Genomic DNA, 19366 nt, shown 5'->3' on the forward strand with positions numbered 1-19366 from the left:
AGAAAAAATTACATTTTTCTAAGTATGAAGTTCAAGAATATTTAATTTTAATAAACACATGTGAATGGGAGAAGAGGGGAATCAAACAAATGTTTTGCACAGTAAGTGCTGAGTGAATACCCTAAAAGCCATCATTTGGTCATGTCCCTACTTCACAAGGTGCTTTTTTCCTTCTCCAGAGGAAAATGCACCTACATGGTGAGTTCACTGCCTACAGGCCAACAAAACATATCTGAATTCTTTAGGAGAGGGAAAAAAACCCCAACAAAACCGTAAGTAAGCTGCACTTTAAGAGGTTAACAACGAAGAGGTTTAGGGGACCCAGATTTCAGGTCAACCCCCCCTTGAAACTCTGGGTCTAAGATTCATGTAGATTACACACACAGAAAATTCCTTTCTTTGAAGATGTGTTTCATTTAACTAGCATGCTTCCTGCCATTAGATAAAAATACTGTCCTAAGACTAACTGCCATTACATCTCCAGGTGAGTCACTGTGATCCTGGGCAGAAAGAGAGCAAACTGTTTGGGGCTCTGATACCAAAGGACATCACCTGCACCCTGCCAGTTTGGGCTGTTACTTCAAGAGACTCACTAAAGGCTTAATGAATGACTCTGTCAAGAGTATATCTATTATCATTGTAAGTCAGCTTGCACTTTCCTTAAGTATTATACATAGAATCAGTACACACCCTTATTTAGCATTTGCCAGGTTTTGATGACCGTGATCTGCATGGTCATTTTCTGAACTGTAATCTAGATTAGCACAGTGGATATGCACACATTTCCATCCCTCATCCTACATGGTCCATCTAATATCACTAGCAAGACACATTCAGATAAGTTCATAAAATGTAAACTACAACCTTTCTGCCAAGTGTGAAAGGGTATCCTTTTATTATGAAATAGATAAATTTCTATTATAGGCTGAATCCCATGTCAGCAAGCTTAAGCATCTGTTTAAAATGATTATCTTCACAACCAAGTACATGTTTTAAAAATATGCTAGTCAGAGCTTAATATGGTAAACTCTTAATTTTCTTAATTTGACAAAAATGGACAGAAGGCAAAATGAAAAAAAATTTATTTCCTCAGTGTTTTATCCACTGTCAATACTGTATCTTTGATGCAATATATTTGCAAAGAAAAAACAATCTCAGCTTTTAGTTTTCATTTTAAACAACTACAGTATTTACAAGCTGTTCAGAATAACAAACACTCAGACACACACACACACACACACGCTCACAGACACACAGGAGTACATATCTCTGGTTTATATTGAATGCTGGTAGAGGCAATGAATACTTCCAGAGCCCATGATCAGAAAAGGGAAACCCATTCTCCTTCCTCCCACCTACTTTCCTGGAATCATTTTCATATTCTTCCTTCCATTTCCTCATGCAGAGCTCATTGCCAGACTTGTATAATGTTAAGGTAATCATTTTTTACAATTTATTTTTAGTTAAATTATTGTAAGCTTTAAAAAAAAAAGGCATAAGCAGACACGATTTCCCCATTTCTATTATTTTGGTTGTAGAATCAAGCTTCATATATAAAATATCTTGTTATACTACAATTACACTAAACCCAAGAGTCATCTGGAGCAGCCATCTCACTTTTCCACTAATTCTCTGCTTTAAATTTCAAGGTATCGTCCCATTCTGTGCAAATAACCTGCAGGAATTCATCCTTATCACAATCTTAGATGACCTTTCTTCCTGCTCCACTGAATCATAAATTCTCAGGTACAGAGCTGAGGCAGAGGAAAAAAAAAGGTATAACTCTATATAATAGGAGTGTCTTAGAACAGAGCGGTCATGTAACCTTGTGAGGACAATCAGCTCTGGTGCCCCAAAGAATGTTATGCTGCTTCCATAAAACAGTACATAAGGAAGTTCAGCTCACAAATAGAACTTATTTTTTCTAACTCAGAAAGAACACGTGGCTGATAGGCAATAGAGACAAATTCTTATCACATGTGATTCTTGACAAGATGACTTGGGTGAGGTGATTCAAAGCAGAAAATACACCTCTGTTTCAAGCAAAATTAATACTTCAACTCACATACCTATCAGATCTACTTGTATAATAATGAACTTCTTTCCAATCACAGTTCTCACCTAAATTAAAAAAAGGCCTAGGTATGTATCAACCAGATATTTTTTTTTTAAATAAGAGAAGTGAAGAAAAGAGAGGCTAGTTTTTTAATACCTTATTAAAAAAAACTATACATATCCAACATATTAATGTTTATGCTGCACAAATACATCGTAATGTCTAATTTTCCTCTTTTTCCAGATTAATAAAAACTCAACTTCCACAAAGACCAAAACAAAGTTCAAAGTCATGGGTTACAACTATCATCTTCTTCAACGACACTGTTCTCTTAATTTATTTTGGAATTAAAGGAAAAGCCTCTAGAACAATGGATGTTTTACACCTCATCTGAACAAGGTATGCTCACAAAAGCAAAAAATTGACTGGGTCTGTGTCCAAGCAAAGTAATTTTATGATTATAATGTACTACAGAAAAGAACAAGAAGGAATACTGAGAAATTAAAAAAAAAAGGGGGGGGGTGAGGTCTTGTCCATATTCATGAAAAAGTGATGAAAATAAACACAAAAGTAATTCACATTGCGGGGAGCAACTTATAATTTTGTAGCTAGTAAACAAATTCAAATAATTCTCATGTAACACTACTGCTATCTTCTTCTCAAGTCATATATTTACTAAGAAAGATTTTTGTGAGTTAACTAAGATAAAATGATAATTTTAGCCTCGGGGCAAATCATCAGTTTAAAAGGTTCAGCTCTGGATGAACATGACTCAGTGCAGCAATCGACCAAATGAAGAACTCCTAAGCAGGGGCCCAGGGCTGCTGCTCAGAGGCAAAGCGGAATTCATTAAGGCTAAGCTACCCTTGCTTAAATGTGAGGCTGGTTTTTTATATTTTGATATGAGATGGAAAAGTAAACCAACCCAGGAAGAAAAATACATCTTTTTAATGAGCTGAAGTTAAAGCTTATATTTTCACTGCCTGACATTTGGTACACAGAGTAATTTTCCATATTTCGCTCAAGAGAAATCTTGTCTGACTAATTCTATTTCAAGGATTAGTGGAAGTATCTCAGATATACTTGAAATATTAAGAAAAATACTTCAAATATAATGGAGGTTAATCTCCCAGTAATGGAAACTCAAAGAAGGCAAAACACTGATGAAGTCTGTTCACTAATTTCCTGAAAGGTAATTAATCTCTTATCATCTTAAAAATACAGAGCTTCACCACCTACACTCTCAAACCCCTTAAATATCAACATATTAATCTAGACTTCTGGAAAAATTATAGTTCTTTAGAAAAAAGTCAACATATAAAATTTTATCAAGTATTGAAAAATGGTGTAAAAAGAAGGCTTACACCAAATTATAAACTGGAAGATTAACCAAAAACTTGAGTTATAAAATGATTTTTACCACTAAATAAGAGTAAACAAAAAAAAAAAAAAAAAAAAGCTAACCATTGATAACTTACTCCAGAACTCTAAATAAAAATCAAACAAGAAAAAAACCCAGACAGCTATCAATAAAACTATTTAGAACAATGAAAAAAGTTGTGTTTTAATTACGTATCCTTACTTTCAAATTAAGGAACTCTCAAAGTTTTGGCAACTGTGAACTAAAGATGCCAATGAGTGTATACTGGAGTCTTATACATTGCTACTAATGAAAAACGCTATGCAGGGAATCTAAATGAATAGCTCACTATCCTCCAAGGGCGTATGGGACAGGGTTAAGTAAGACATGTATAATCAGTTTAATTACTGAAAGTGTGTATATTTCTCTCTTATAGTTTAGGTCAAATTATTAAGACATGAATCCTTCCTTAATTATCAATACTTCCCCAGATGCAAATTATTAGAAAAGTATTATGATTTTAAAAAGACTACAAGTTTTAGACTTAAAAAATAAGAACAGGGCTCCTTTTAGGATTCCTAATTAATAAAATTACTGAAAGATAACAAAATTCAATTTGTTTTGAGAAACAGGGTACTCTTTATATAAAGGTTTAACAAATTATTTGATGAAAAGTTTCTCCACAGTAAGTTTTGCAGTGTGTGAAGTCTGGACACATCAACACGAGGCACACTGGCTCCTGAATAACCACAAAAATTTTAAATTGGAAAAAGGAAAGAAAAAAAGGTTTTGGAGTGAAAATGCAATCAGATGGTATATATTAGCTGTTTACTTTCTTAGTGTTCATTCCTTCTACTGAAGTGTCATGCTATACTGTAAGATCTACATTAGAATTACCAAGATCTCCTTCTGTCTCAGAAAGATAACTTCAAACCCACACTGCTCAACAGAGCAGCCACTAAGCACATGTGGCCAGCAAGTACCTGAAATACGGCTAGTTCCACATGCTGAAATTGGAATACTCTGGATGTAACAGATCATATAAAATGTATGACTGAAATTAACTTCATCTGCTTCTTTTTACTTTTCATTCACGGGGGCAGAAAGATGGCTGCTCCTAAATGCTCACACGTACAGTCTTCTTTGGAGTGTCACACAAAATGTGAAAAGTTTTCTGAAGGATTTAAAAAGTGCCATATGTTGAAAATGAAATCTAAACTGCAGTTCCCACCTAGACCAACTGTAAATTTGAGTTATATATTTCCCTGAATACATACATTAAAAAAAAAACAGTAAAATTTAAGTTATGAGACAACATATGAGTTAAGTCAATTTCATCACAGATATAAATATTCCAAATTACAGCTACACACTATAAATCACTGGAAATAAAATTCAAGTCACAGAACAAGAAGAGAGGAGGAAAAGAAAAGGCAAAGCTATTAAAGTGGGCTATAACGATAAGAACGGCACCATTTGGATTATTCTGTTTGAAAATACTTTACTTGATTGACTGAACTGCATGTGAATGACTTCAAGAGCTAAGAACTCTTTAAAGGCAATCAATCCTTTCTTTAAATTCCTGGACATTTCATCTTCTTGGAAAAGCAAAAAGCATTTTTCTTCCCAGAACTGATCCCAGCAGAACTTGCTCAGGTGGGAGAAGCAGGGTGGCCGGGGTGCTCCTGGTGCTGGAGCCCATCTGAAGTGTGGACACGGAAGCTGGCAGGAGTGTTCACAGGACCGAGTCACTGACTACTGGCTTTGGGAAACACCAGCGATGAAGCCACGTGTATCTTGAGATGGAGTATTCATTTGAAAGGAAACAACTGGTGGACTGGCATGAAGTACAGACTACTAAAGAAGAGTGGGCAGCACTGTTCCTGCTATGTATGTTTATAAGGAAAGGGAAGGGGTTTATCCCAAAGGCAATTTAAATAATGTCATTTTATTTTTATATATAAATAAATGTTCTGAGAAATCTCAGACTTTAGTGCATTGTAAAAAATTAGTGCAGTTTTTTTTTTCATTAAAGTTTTTAGCGCTCAAGGAATAAGATAAATCTATGTCTGTTCATAGTCTCTTTCACTATACATTAAACTTTTATACTGCTATGTGTCAAACTGAAGGTTTCTACACTTGTTTTTAAAAATCAAGGTAAATGGATTTCATGTTTTATGACAAAACATGGCAATTATTTTTGGCAAAGAAATTAGAAAAATATGAGATTGTAGTTTAGAAATCAAGAATTTGTTGATTTAAAGCATAGGCAATGCATAGGAAAAAACTTTTAAGGATGTATTTTAACAGAACTTTATCCTTCATGCAAAATGTTTTCTCAGCAGCTAACTTAAAAAAATATTTCAGCTTTATTTGGGGATGGAGACAGTGATGGGAGTCAGGGTGAAGGAGAGGTGCTTAACCTAGCCCACTCTATGTTCAAGTCTCTCCTACAGGATCAAAGTGATAACTGCAGGCATCTTCTGCTCTCTCCTCTTTTTTTTTTTTTCCCCAACATCTTGGAATTTTGAGGGAAAAGAAATGAAGTTATAAAACATTGGCTCACACTTCAGCCCCAAGTTCTAGTACCCCAGTTTCAATTACAGTCACATATTTATCTTCAATCTGGACCAGAAGTACTGTCTTGTCGATGTGGGATCTAGTACCTGGATCTCTGCTGCAAGGCACCCATCGGTGAATCACCTAATGATTTAGAACAAAACAAGCAGTTAGTGGCAGAGACCTTGAATACACTCACAGACTCTACCCTTACGATGAGAGGCAGTAATTCAGTTTGATAATTAAGCAGAAGTACATAAATCAGCTAGAAACATGTATACAGGCTCCAAAAAGTCAGGGCACCAGCTTCAGAAGAACTTACATGGCCTTCCATGCCCTCCTGAGGACTCCAGTCCTTCCAGCTGTTCCTCCCAGCTTTTAACCGAATACCCTCATCAGGCCACTGCAGCTCTTTTCTTTTTGACAGGTTGATCCCATCCAGAATTTGACCGGGATCCACAATCTACATTGTAAATAAATATGAATCATTTCCAATTCATTATTTCCTTGAAGATGAATAATTATATAATTGCAAACAAAATTTCTTTCACAGTACTCTTTGTGTCCACATTCTCCACGGCCTATAATGCAATAAAAAACAAACTCAACAGCCATGTGAGTTCCTTTTAGCTTCCCGGGAGACCTTACTGCCATGGCCACGTAACCATGGCTGAAGAGGGAACAAATGTCACCAGTGAAAAACTGCTTGCTTTCAGTTTTTACATTGGCAGAGACTTTTTTTGCAACATTCACAAATGTTCTTCCTTCAGACTAAGTAGTCTAAGGTGTGTTTTCACAGGAGTCCTTCACTCAAAACACAAGAAATCAAAACTGGGGAGGAGAAACAGTGGAAGAAGAGCGCTGGGCTTACTCACTTGGACTCTGTAAATCACCTCCCCCTTTTTGGCATGGGAGTTATTGGCAGGGCTTGAGGTGCTGCCGGGCTGCACATCAGTGGCACAGCTCTGGCCGCCGTCAGTCCCGAGAAAGCCCACGAGGGTGTGATGCTTGCAGGCGGGGATGCTTTGGCTGGAGCTGCTGGAGGAAGGCAAGCCATGCGGCACACAGGCTTGGCCGCTCTGACTACAGGGTTCCATCTGGTTCACCATAGAGAGGCGGGACTGGATGGATGACGGCAAGTTGCGAAGCGATATCTGGCTGGTGGAGGAGCGCCGACAAGGCACAAATCCCGTGGTGGACATCCGGAGAGATGAGTGTCGGCTGCTGTAGCAGTAAGAGGACTGGCTGGCTACGGAGGCCCGGGCAGGGGACTGCCGGACCAGGCCGGACTGCACGGAGTGAGAGCTGTGGCTAGTGCCTGGGGAGGGAGAGACAGCAGCAGTGCTCACTCTGAGTGGAATGATGCAGGCACAGTCGCTTCTTTTGTAGTTTCTAGGACTTTCTCCCTTAAGCCTCTCACCATAAATTAGCTGGTTAATTTACTGAATTTAACATTTATATCTGAAAATTTTAAAGTTGTCAAAAAGAAATAAATATCTGAGATCTTTTTTCTCATGTGGTTCGTATAATTTTCATTTGCTGAAGCTTTTTAAAATCCAAATTCTGGGCCATATGAAAAACACAATTAGGTAATCTACAAGAAATAGCGGGATTTAGGGTTGAGATAAATCCTAAAATTTCTTTCACTCAAATATTTCAGAATAACACGAGTACCTCTTTAATACATCAGAGATGAAATAGTTCACGGAAATGAGACAGTGAGAAATATTTATTAAGGATCTATTATGTGGCAAGCTCTGTAACTACTATTTCTCAAAGTCGAGTATTAATGCCCTTTCAATCTACTGCAATGACAAGTTATACTACCTACAGAAGAACAGAGAGGCACCACTGCAGTACGCCTGTGTATTAGGGATCACTGCCGAGTATGATCAATGACACTGAATAGCAGGTTCTTCTGTGTCCTTTATTCTAATGGCTTGACAGCATTCTTCAGATTTGTGAAGAGTGATGTGAAGACTATTAGAAAATTATTATTAATCATACTGAGAAATAATCACATGTGCCTTTAATGTGAAAATTAAAAAGAGCTAATCAATGTTAGAAGAAGGCACATTGACCGCAGCACACTGGCAGCTTTAGGTCTCCACTCAAAAGGTGAAGAAGCACAGACAAAATGTTGGTCACACCCCTATCTGGAGTCTCAACAACTTCAGTGCCGCTACCTTTTTTTTCACTGAAGTAAGTGGTTTAAAATTTAATCTGATCCATGTTCAACAGTGGGGAAAAGGACAATGCTGATAACCAATCAGCCATCTGGGAATGGATGAAATCTGGCTTGCATACCAGGTAAGATTATGGCTCTCATGTAAAAGGCAAATTAGTAAAATAATACCTTCCTCTGGGATAAGGAAAATTTTCTTAAATAGGATATAGAAAGTGTTAATCATAAAGGGAAAGATTAGTAAATTGCTCTATACAAAAATAAAGAACTTCTCATTAGAAAAAGACAAGCCCACTCTTCACAGGAAGAGAAGAGAGAACCAAGATACAGAATGGGAAGAGCTATCTTTGGTACAGAAAACTGACAAAAAGCTCAATCCAGAATATTCAAATATAAATAGGAAGAAGATACGGACTTTCCTAGTGGTCCAGTGCTCAAGAATCCTCCTACCAGCGCAGGGGACAAGGGTTTGATCCCTGGTCAAGGAAGATCCCACATGCCCTGGAACAACTAAGCCCTTGAGTCACAACTCTGGAGCCCACGCACCCTAGAGCTCTGCTCTGCAATAAGAGAAGCCACAGCAATGCGAAGCTGCTGCTAAGTCGCTTCAGTTGTGTCCAACTCTGTGCGGCCCCATAGATGGCAGCCCACCAGGCTCCGCCATCCCTGGGATTCTCCAGGCAAGAACACTGGAGTGGGCTGCCATTTCCTTCTCCAATGCATTAAAGAGAAAAGTGAAAGTGAAGTCGCTCTGTTGTGTCCGACTCTTAGCGACCCCATGGACTGCAGCCTACCAGGCTCCTCCGTCCATGGATTTTCCAGGCAAGAGTACTGGAGTGGGGTGCCATTGCCTTCTCCAGGTGCACTGCAAACTGGAGAGTAGCTACCACTTGCCACAATTAGAGAAAGCTCACATGGAGCAATGAAGATCCAGCGCAGACAAAGATAAATTCATTTTTAAATAAAATCTTAAAGATAAATAAGAAAAAAATAACCAAATAGAAAAAAGGACAAGAGACTTAATATGACTCCAGAAAGAAGAGATGATAAACTCAAAAGTTTCCAACCACAGGTATTACAGCAATGCAAATGAAAACAATGGAACTAAAGACCACCCCCTTCTCCTGTCTCTCTGAGAGAGCAGGGAGCAGAGGTGGGAACGATGAGACTCAGAGCTGGACATTCCTATGTACGACTGGTCAGAGTACCAACTGGTTTAAAAAAGAAAGTCTAGAAAGATTTTTGGAATTTTATATCATGAGTCGTAAATATCTACACAAACTTTGATTTGATTTCATTTCTCAAGTTTCCAGCCCAAGAAAAGAATAAGAGATTATAATATAAAGATTTATATACAAAGTTATAATACTCAGAAGAAATCAAATCATTGTTCAATAGGAGAGAAGTTACATAAATTATATTAGTTACGTATGATTAGCCTTTAAAAATGGTACTTTCAAAGAAAGGCTATTTTTACGTATTATATATTTATATACATAAAATGATTAATATAGACAGGTAGGATAATGGCCCACTGGGAATCAAATAACACATTCTGCTTACATATTTCCAAGTAGGTAATGTGTCATCCTCTTTACACACACATACCACCCGAACCCCACAGCTGAGGGACTGACATCTCACACATAATTCTGGTTCAGATTACCTAGGGTTGGAGGGTGGGATGTGGCGGGCGGATGAAGTCCTGCTCCGGGTGCCTGGCCTGGGTTTCCAGTGCTTCCATGGGATGCACTGCTGTGGGGATCGTTGGCAGTTGTCGCACTGTTACTGGTGCTGGAGGGTCCGCCTCCAGTATCAGAATCTTCAATATTGCCACCGCTGTTACATCCGGCTCCACAACCTTTCCTTAACCTAGGAACAAACACCAGGGTAGGAGGCACTCCCCCAAGATCACTTCAAGATAGGTATTTCTTCCTTTCCCTAGATATTCTAAACATTTAATGCTACTTATGTTCACCTTTGAAAGTCTTCATGGAGCAATCGACATCAGGAAGCAAAAGACTTTTATGTTTTCATATTGCCCTCTTAAATTCACTGACTCCATTCTTAACTGACTTCACTTTTATACACTCTATCACCTTTCCTACATCATAATGAAGAACTGCACATAATAACGTGTTCCATTAAGATCTCAGCTGGAAATAGAATTCTTGCCACTGTATACAACCCACGAGAACCTAACTGATGTAAATTAAATCTAATTTATGCTGTAGCAAACTGAAGAGAGCTGCTGTAATAATTTTTCTTTTGTTTTAAAGTGTAAAGTTTAAACTGTCTCAGTTTGGCACTGAAAATCCTGCACCCCATTAAACCACTCAGTCCTGAGCAAACAAGTCAATTTCAACACAACACCTATTTTTTTAAGACAAAACTCCTTTCAACACTATCCTGGTTTGTGTTCTTCCTCCTGTTTGAACAGGGGTTGATGTTAAAATGGTGAAATTTTACTGTAATGCTGGAAGAATTTTAAAGCACCTGTTTTAGAGTTCATTGCTCGAATCCCGTTTTTCTTAAGTTCTGATATTTAAAGATCTGAACAACACTTGATCTGCAATTTTTCTTTATCACCCATCAAATTATGATGTTCCTATACCACACGTCATAGTTTACTAGACAAAAGGCAGAGGAAACAATTCATGTGCATACTTGAGGACATTACAGATTTGAGACTTGAGTGCTCCTTGTTCAAATGGCAGCAGTATCTCTGCATTGCGCAAGGAGGAGCTTCAACATGGACAGCGTGCTCCCCCTACTGCTCAAATGGAACTCTAAAAGAATGAAATCAGCTTGCCCAAGTTTCTTTGCTTTTTCTTTAGTTTGCCCTGTTTGCTGACCCACACATTCTAATAGCAACAATATGCTGCAGTAGAGTTTAAAAAAATTAGAGAGGGAATTATTCAAGATTCTATTAAATGCTAGAGCAGTGGTTCCTGACCAGAGTTGTGAGTTAGATTTATCTAGTAAGAGTTTAAAGATACGCATGCTCAGATTCTACTTCCTAAAGCTCAGCTGTAACAAGTTTTTACTGTACCATGCCAGCTGCATTTTTCCTAAAGCTTTCCAGGTGACACTTATGTACAAGGTATAAATTAGGCGGGTCAGGACACACCACTGCTGGAAAAGGCAGCCCCAAGGCTCACCTGTGCCAGGTTGACACGACGAAGTTTCTGATATTTCCCAAGCTGATGGGTCCCCCAAGAATTTCTTTAAGCTGCTCATGGCTGTCAGAGTAAGAAGTTGTCAGGGGTGAGACAAAGATAGGGTAGCCAATAGGTTGATCACAGGATGAGTTTATCATGTTTCTCAGCGCTTGCTTGGCATTCTGGATGCTACCTCTCTCTGGGTTACGGTTACGCAGGAAAACAAGCTCCTGCTGCTGCCCTGCCCAAAGACCTCGGACACACTCCTTATTCACCTGAAAATCAGAACACACAGGAAGTAGGTTAAGGGGCTAAGAATAAAATTTATATAAATAGAAGGGTAGCAATGGGAGGGATATGAAAGATATTACAATAACCAGCTGTGAAAAGCAGGAAACAAATATAAGTAGGTCACATCTGAATGGGAGTGAACCATTTCCCACCGTCATTAGGTTGTTAAATAATAAGCACCTACAGAGCTCTTCCCTTTGCTGTCTTGTAAGAATACCAAGTAAAATGTAGTCTATTTAGTTTTCTAAATTGGTGAAGCACTGAATGCTGTAACTGAGATAACAGATATTTCTGACAGAAATGAGAGGTAACAAGTATTTAGAGTTGAAAGGATATTTGTGATTTCGTCGGGGGGGGGGGTTGATTCGATGAAGAAACAAGTAAAACATTTCAAACTATCAAAATAAAATTTCAGAGATTATGCCTCCTACAGTCTTGAGACGTTTAAAAAAACAACAAAACAAACCAACCAAAAAAACAGGTCAGAACGAACCATTTACAGTGAGCTAGCAAGTACAAGTTATAGTATTATTTTGCAACCTAGGAATCAATCGTGTTAGCAATACAGGGCTGACATTTTCAGAAGAGATGTTGCCCAAACAGGCAAGAGACTGCCAAAACAGAAATAAGGAAAGGCTTTAAGGCTTCACAGCACATGAGGAAACTTCAGAAGACAGAGTGCGTTACTGACAAAATAAATTATTAAGTGCTTATAAACAATAACCGTCAAGGTGGTGCGGCTGCATGCTTTTGTTTCCTGTGAAAGAACTCCATGACTTTTAGAAGTCTGGATGAGGCTCTCTGAGTCTCACTGCTTTCAGAGGCAGACAGGTGCTCCAAGCCTTACTTTAATGACCCTGAAGCTCAGGTGGCGTCTGTTGAGCATGATAATCTTGTACTCGTTGGTGCCATCGTCCATGACGTGCCGCAGAGCGAGCAGGGAGGGCGAGTTGGCGAGCACCGCACTCCGCCACGCAGGGTCCCCTTCGTGGGCGATGACGAGGTTCTTCTCGTGGGATACAATGGCTTCGTAGAGCACAGTGGGGTCATCGTATTCATCCGGAGAAGTGAAATGGTCCTATAGAGAGAGATAAAGATAGACCTGTATTTCTAGGAAAATTAGAGAATGTCTTCCAAGACAATGAAAGCCTCTGTAAAACTAGTTACTACATTGTAAGTCTTAAAAACTGGCTTATGTATTTCATTATCAGCATGTGTTAGTATTGGCAGAGGTAAATGATTGATTCTTAAATTTATCCAGATTAGGAATTAGCTCATTACTGCTCTACTACTTCCGCAAATTCCTCAATTCAACCCTACCTGTCCTCTAAGTTTTATTAGCTAAACCATTTTTATTTCCAATTTATCTATAGTTTGTTTACCTCATTCAATTTGGTTTGCATATCTTCATTTTTTTTCCTGTTAAAGGATTATCTCACCTTTAATGCTACATAAAAGGTCTCTAAACTATGTTTCTTTTTAACTAGGTGCTTTTCACTTAAAGTCGCATCTCTAGTATGATAACAATATACAATTTTTATCCTGCCTCTCATCTAGTTAAGAGAAGGCTCAAAACTATGAGCTTGGAGGACAAATTAAGGGTCCTAAGTCCTAGAGAAGCTAGGTCTTCTTGATCTTAGCAACTACTCATTTACTTGGTAAGTTGTTATTTAATATCTACCACATGCAAGACTGTGTGGCAGATAGCCTGGATGAAACAACGGAGTATATGGAATGTATCAACACTTCCCATTCAGAAACCCCCAAACTAACAGGGGATATAGGATATAAACCCCAATAATCATAGCACAATTTGGAATTTCTGAAATGGTATGTTATTCAGGAAACACAAATGCTATACTAGCTGCCTTCATATTTATAGTTAAGAGGCTGACACATTTTTACACCCAGGTAAAGTAACTCATTTGTGCTCAGACCAGCTGACTGGAGTGTGTGCTATCGGAAGGTGAGATGGTGAGAGCAAGAGGGTGATATCCCCAAATATGCACCTCCAGGTCGGGAGGATCACCAACATGAGGATAATGGAAGTCTTCACGTACATGTGGGTACATAGTGTACAAAGTTCTCCAACACATGATCTCACCTAACTCTTAAAACAATGTTGTCAAGAAGGTTGAGCAGATAATGCCAGCATTTTACAAATTTGGAAACTGAAGCTCAAAGAGGCTTAAGCTGGGAAAGATTGAGGGCAGGAGGAGAAGGGGGTGACAGAGGATGAGATGGTTGGATCACATAACTGACTCAATGGATGTAAGTTTGAGCAAATTCCAGGAAATAGTGAAGGACAGAGAAGCCTGCAGTCCATGGGGTCACAAAGAGTCTGACATGACTTAGTGGCTGAACAATGAGGTTTAGAAAATTAGTATATGATTGTAGTGCCAGAACTTGAATACATTTTTTGAGCATTTTTTCATTCTGACATAAGATGCTCTCTTTCAGCAAGATACTCACTTAAGGAAGAAATGACATCCTTGGATTAGTAGTATTTGTACAATTATTTGAATAGAAAATAAAAGTGCAGAGACAAGCAATAAACACATTCTCAGTAAAATGGACACAAAGTCTGAAATCATTAGGCATGCCAAAAGCGGAGAATGTTCCATCCTGTCCAAGTACTTATTTTCATTGGGCTTAAAATGGTTGAATGAATATGTAAACTTCTATGTACATCATTCGGCAGTGTTTTACTGATAAATATTTGAAATAAGCAGAATGTCCATGAATAGAGAAAGAGCTGAATAAACAGTAAAAACTACACTCTGGAAAACTAGTCATTAAAAAAAAAAAAGTGAAGTGCCTCTACAGGTGCTGACTTAGAAAGGTGTCCACATTATACTAACTGGGAAAAAAGCTTGACCCAGATCAATTTACACAGCACGGTTACATTTTTAAAAAGGAAAATATGTATAAATGTAGTTGAAAATGCCTGAATGAACTTGGGGAAAGCAGAAAAGATGGGCATCCAATTACTGGCAGTGACTGCTTCCTGGAGTATTGTATGATGGGATGGGATGACAGAAGCCGCTTGCTCTTGGGAGATGTTTACTTTTCATTGTTTTCTATTAGTTTTCAAATAAATAAAAAAAGATAATGTTTCCAATTCTAGGAAAGGTTTTCAGAAGCATTTTAGAAATACACTTGAGAAGTTATGAGAAGATGCACAGGAAATATTATTTGTTGAAAACAATGCAACTCATGTAACATTCACTGGCTGCCAAGTACTGTGCTAAGCAATGAGGATATAAAGATTACTAAGACGCTATCCCTGTCCTCAAGGAGATCACAGGTTGTTAACATTTTCATTATATATCTCTTGTAAACCAAGCTAGACTTTAATTGGTGTATTTTAGCTATAACAACCATGTAAACTCCCTTAAAGAGACTAGTGGGAAAAAAAAAATAAGGAAGTAAGCTGTTTTACAAAATGATTAGAGGACAAGAGAGAACACATCAAAAAGGTGATTTACTTAATTTCTCTGAGTTTTGGCTCATCTTCAGCTACAAAACTGTGAGTAAAATAAATCTCTGGGCTGTGGGTGATTATGTGGATGAAAACACTGATAGATACATTACAGAACACTGTAAAATTAAATATTACACAGATAACAGTTTTAATTTCTAAAGTGAAACATATAACAGATTGCAGAATTAAAAATTAAAAAGCACCCTATCAGAGACTGTCTGAAACAAAGGTTAACAGAAATTTTAAGTATTTAGCTCTCTGGAAACAGAATCTTTTTAAAAAACAATCAGTTGAGGTATAATTTATACATAATAAATTGTACCCATTTTTTTAAATTGCACCCATTTTAAGAGTACAGTCAGACGCACTTTGACAAATGTGTAAACCCGTGTTAACCACTGCTACAGTCTATAGACTATTTCTGTCATTTCAAAGTTCCTTCCTGCCCTCTGGCATTCAATCCCCACATCCTAAGCAATCACTGATCTGCTTTCTGTCACTACAGATTAGTTTGGCCTGTTTTAAATTTTACCTAAATAAAATAATACAATATGCACTCTTTTTACGTCTGGCTTCCCTTATTCTGTATAATATTTGATATTCATTCTTCCTGTGGCATCTAACAGTAGATCATTTATATTTATTGCTATGTAATATTCTATCTGTTGATGAACACTGGAGTTATCTGCAGCTTTGTGCTCTTGGGACTAGAACTGCTATGCACACATGTGTAAGTCTTTGGGTGGACATATGCTTTCATTCTCTTGGGTAAATATGTGGGAATGGACTTGCTAGGTCACATGCCAAGTAGTATACATGTGTAGATAGTGAAGTCACTCAGTCGTGTCTGACTCTTTGCGACCCCATGGACAGTAGCCAACTAGGCTCCTCCGTTCATGGGATTTTCCAGGCAAGAATACTGGAGTGGGTTGCCATTTAATACTTTAACATAAAAGGCTTTTGTGGATTTTCCTGAGTACAAATGAACTTTGGAGATGAACAGTACTTATTTACACATCTATCTTTTCCTGGCCTGAGAGTCTCTCACCAGCAACCCCCTGTCTGGTCAAAGTCATGCTCACTGAATGGCTGCTGCTTGTTACTTCACAGGTCAATCTCACTCTTCTCCACGGTGTATGGGGATCACAGAACTTCTCCAGGTTGCACCTGTGTTCTCACCTTCTGCCCTCCCTCAGCACTCCATGGCCCTGGGTTCCCATGTGCACCTCCTTACCCCTTCCCAATCTGTCACTGTTGCTGTCAGTCATGGCTAATGATGACAGTGTGTTGTACTCAACTGTGTTGGGCCTGATTATAAGGTAGAGAACCATTGTCACAGGCTAAAAACACATGTAAGGAAATGGACTGGAAGCACCAGGCAAGAGCACTTGTAGGGATAGACAGGGATCAGAAAATACGGACAGTCTGTGCCTCAGTTTCCTCTCTGCCAGATGGAGATAAAATACCTGTCATGATGTTTAGAATTAAAGATGTCTGTCAGGAGCTGTTAGATAATTATGCTACATAAAAGAGTATTTCATACGTAGCAGAAACACAATACCTTCTGAGAAACTGTTAAGTTTTAAAAACATTTAAATATGAAATCATTGTCCTTTTCTTTAAAATACACTGAATTTTGTCTTGAAACTCTAAAGCCAGTCTGAAGATGGACAATTCTGTTGCTGCTGTTCAGTCGCTAAGCAGTGTCTGACTCTGTGACCCATGGACTGCAGCACACCAGGCCTCCCTGTCCCTTGCTACCTCCTGGAGTTTGCCCAAGTTCATGGCTATTGAGTAGGTCATGCCATCCAACCATCTCATCCTCTGCCGCCCTCTTCTCCTTGATCCCAAATATTTTTTTCCCCATCATCCCCAAAATAGAAATTTTCAAATACTACAGTCTTTATTAGTACTGCTCCTAAATAATACAGGTGTTAGCTTCATTCCATTAGGTTATGGTAAAATCATCTGAAGAGCAATCCACCTCTTGTTTGACAGAGAGAGACAGCCCCATTCGAGCACAGCAGGTGCATTTGATCAATACTGTCACGTGCTATCTTCATATCTCATTACAGCTGTCAGGCGGAATGGTAAGGGCAGCAAGTGCCAGTACCTAATTTCAAAATATATTCTTAAAGGGGCCCAGGACTTTAGATTTGCATTTGGGGGTCTCATTTTCATTTTACTACCTTACTAGGATTATTTAATTAAGGCTGATTCTGTCCTAACCATCATTTATTCTATAAAACATGGTAAATGAAGCTCATAGTTAAATAATAACACTTGCAAGACTCCTGAGATGTTGTTATATTGCACTGGGAATCAACTAACATTTACCCACAGAACAGGCATGAATTACAATCACCTAAGAACAGACATGAATTACAATCACCTGAAGTCTAAGCAAACCATTACAGGGGCCCAAGGCTTTTATTTTCAGTTTGCCACTGCTTGTATTTTTCTTCAAGTTCATGCGCAGGTCACTCTCTACTATTACTATTCAAATTCACTGTTACAAACACATGTTCAGGCTTCTAAGATTTAATATTGTGTCAAGAATCATGTTTTCCTTTGTCTCAAATCAGTATTTCTCAAAAGGATCCCAAGGAACATAATTTGGGAGTCAAGTGAAGAAGTACCATTAAAACCAGTAATGCATTAGAAATTCCCTCCTCTTACCTGATGAAGTTTAATGGACATACGAATTCCAGGGACTACTACTTTCCTCAGGAGTTCCATGTCAGCAAAGATCCATTCGTCCCGAATTGAAGAAATACGGAAATCTCCCTTAAATAGGGCATGCAATCCATAGAGGAATGACTCTAAATTACTGTTAAGATTGGAGATAAAAGTTTACGTATTTTGACAAAGGTCTTCCATTACACTCATTCTAACATCTGGTTATGCATCAGAATCATCTGAGAGTGTTGTGAAGATACAGACGCCAAGAACTAGTATCAGTACCCCTGAATCAGAATCACAAAGGTCAAGGCTATTTGCCCTGGACCCTTGTTTATGAACTACTGTAATAGTGAGTCCTTGAACATAAACAGAAGGTAAAGACTCTCTAACTTGAAAGTAAGGAGGGCCTAATGGAAAACATGAAGTAATCAGAGAAGAAGCGTTATGTGGCATTTCTTAATTCTAATTCAACTGGGTGTTCACAACAAGAAATCCAGTTTACATTTAGAGTCCCCAAATCTAATGTACCATTATATTAAGAATATAAATGCTCTGAGCAAAGACTGAAAGGAGAAAAATAAAAATAAAAGGAAGTGAACGGTTAGAAAAATAGATGTATATGGGAAGACACCAATCATACATTGTAAGTTATTTTTTTAATGTCTTAAATTATTAGATTCTCATTATCTGCAGCTGCCTACACACATGTGAACTTTAAAAGTTAATTCTTTTAACCACTTGTGTTTACTAAAAAGATCTATACAATGTCTGAAGAAACATCTGTAATAAATTAACATAGAATGCTTCCATTAAAAACCATTTCAGATTTTTTCAGATTTTGGTTACAGAGCTTCCCAGTCTGTTTCTGAAAACAGCAACACCTTCCTCACCTGGACATATGGTGAGATGCAGTCCCCAAAGCTCTCCGTCCCAGAACACAGAGTCCATAGCAAAGAGTTACCAGAGATGAGTCTTTGTCCACATCCAGTGGCTTAAATGAAAAAAGAAAGAAAGAAAACAAGGGACAGGGTGAACGGGGTCGAAGGCACAAATTTCCACTTATAAAATGAGTAAGTCATGGGGATGTAAGGTATAGCACGGTTGACTCCAGTTTAGTAATACTATACTGCATATTTGACAGTTACTAAGACAGTACATCTTTTAAGTTCTCATCACAAGGAAAAACTAATTCTGTAACTGTATGAGGAAGGATGTTAATGAGAGCTATTGTGATGATCATTTTGCAGTATATACAAATATTCAATCATCATGCTGTAAACCTGAAACTAATGTTGCATGTCAATTATACCTCAATAAAAGAGAACAAAAGAATATTACTTATCAGAATGGTATATGGGTATTTAACAAATCAGAAAAATCTATTCAAAAAATCAGAGAAGACAAGGAACTCAAGTAGCATATACTTACTATCTCTTCAAATATAAGTCTAATGAAAAGAAGCAGCATAAAATGAAGTATGAATGTGTATAAAGAGGTTCTTTGGAATCTTTAAATAAAACTAATGCTTTACAGTAATACTGGAACATACTGAAAAAAACTGGCCGTATTAGAGTGTTAGGGTCTTAGC

At 38.0% G+C, this 19366-nt stretch overlaps 1 protein-coding gene across 5 annotated transcripts in view; it reads right to left on the minus strand.

Moving 5' to 3' along the window:
* Positions 1066-19366, minus strand: part of PCNX1 (pecanex homolog 1 (Drosophila)) — a 181163-nt gene continuing 162862 nt past the window's right edge. For 4 of the 5 annotated variants that reach the window (XM_018054014.1, XM_018054012.1, XM_018054013.1 and 1 more), the window contains 8 exons: positions 18669-18769; positions 17776-17926; positions 12460-12690; positions 11322-11596; positions 9827-10032; positions 6851-7293; positions 6298-6438; positions 5705-6119 (listed from right to left, as the gene is read on the minus strand). In XM_018054014.1, coding sequence (XP_017909503.1) covers positions 5979-6119; positions 6298-6438; positions 6851-7293; positions 9827-10032; positions 11322-11596; positions 12460-12690; positions 17776-17926; positions 18669-18769 — 1689 coding nt within the window. In that variant the 3' untranslated portion in view covers positions 5705-5978. Of the gene's footprint in view, positions 6120-6297; positions 6439-6850; positions 7294-9826; positions 10033-11321; positions 11597-12459; positions 12691-17775; positions 17927-18668; positions 18770-19366 lie in introns of all 5 variants that reach the window. The other variant, XM_018054011.1, reaches the window with a different exon arrangement.

This window comes from Capra hircus, chromosome 10, assembly GCF_001704415.2.
Source record: "Capra hircus breed San Clemente chromosome 10, ASM170441v1, whole genome shotgun sequence".
Lineage (NCBI taxonomy): Eukaryota > Metazoa > Chordata > Mammalia > Artiodactyla > Bovidae > Capra > Capra hircus.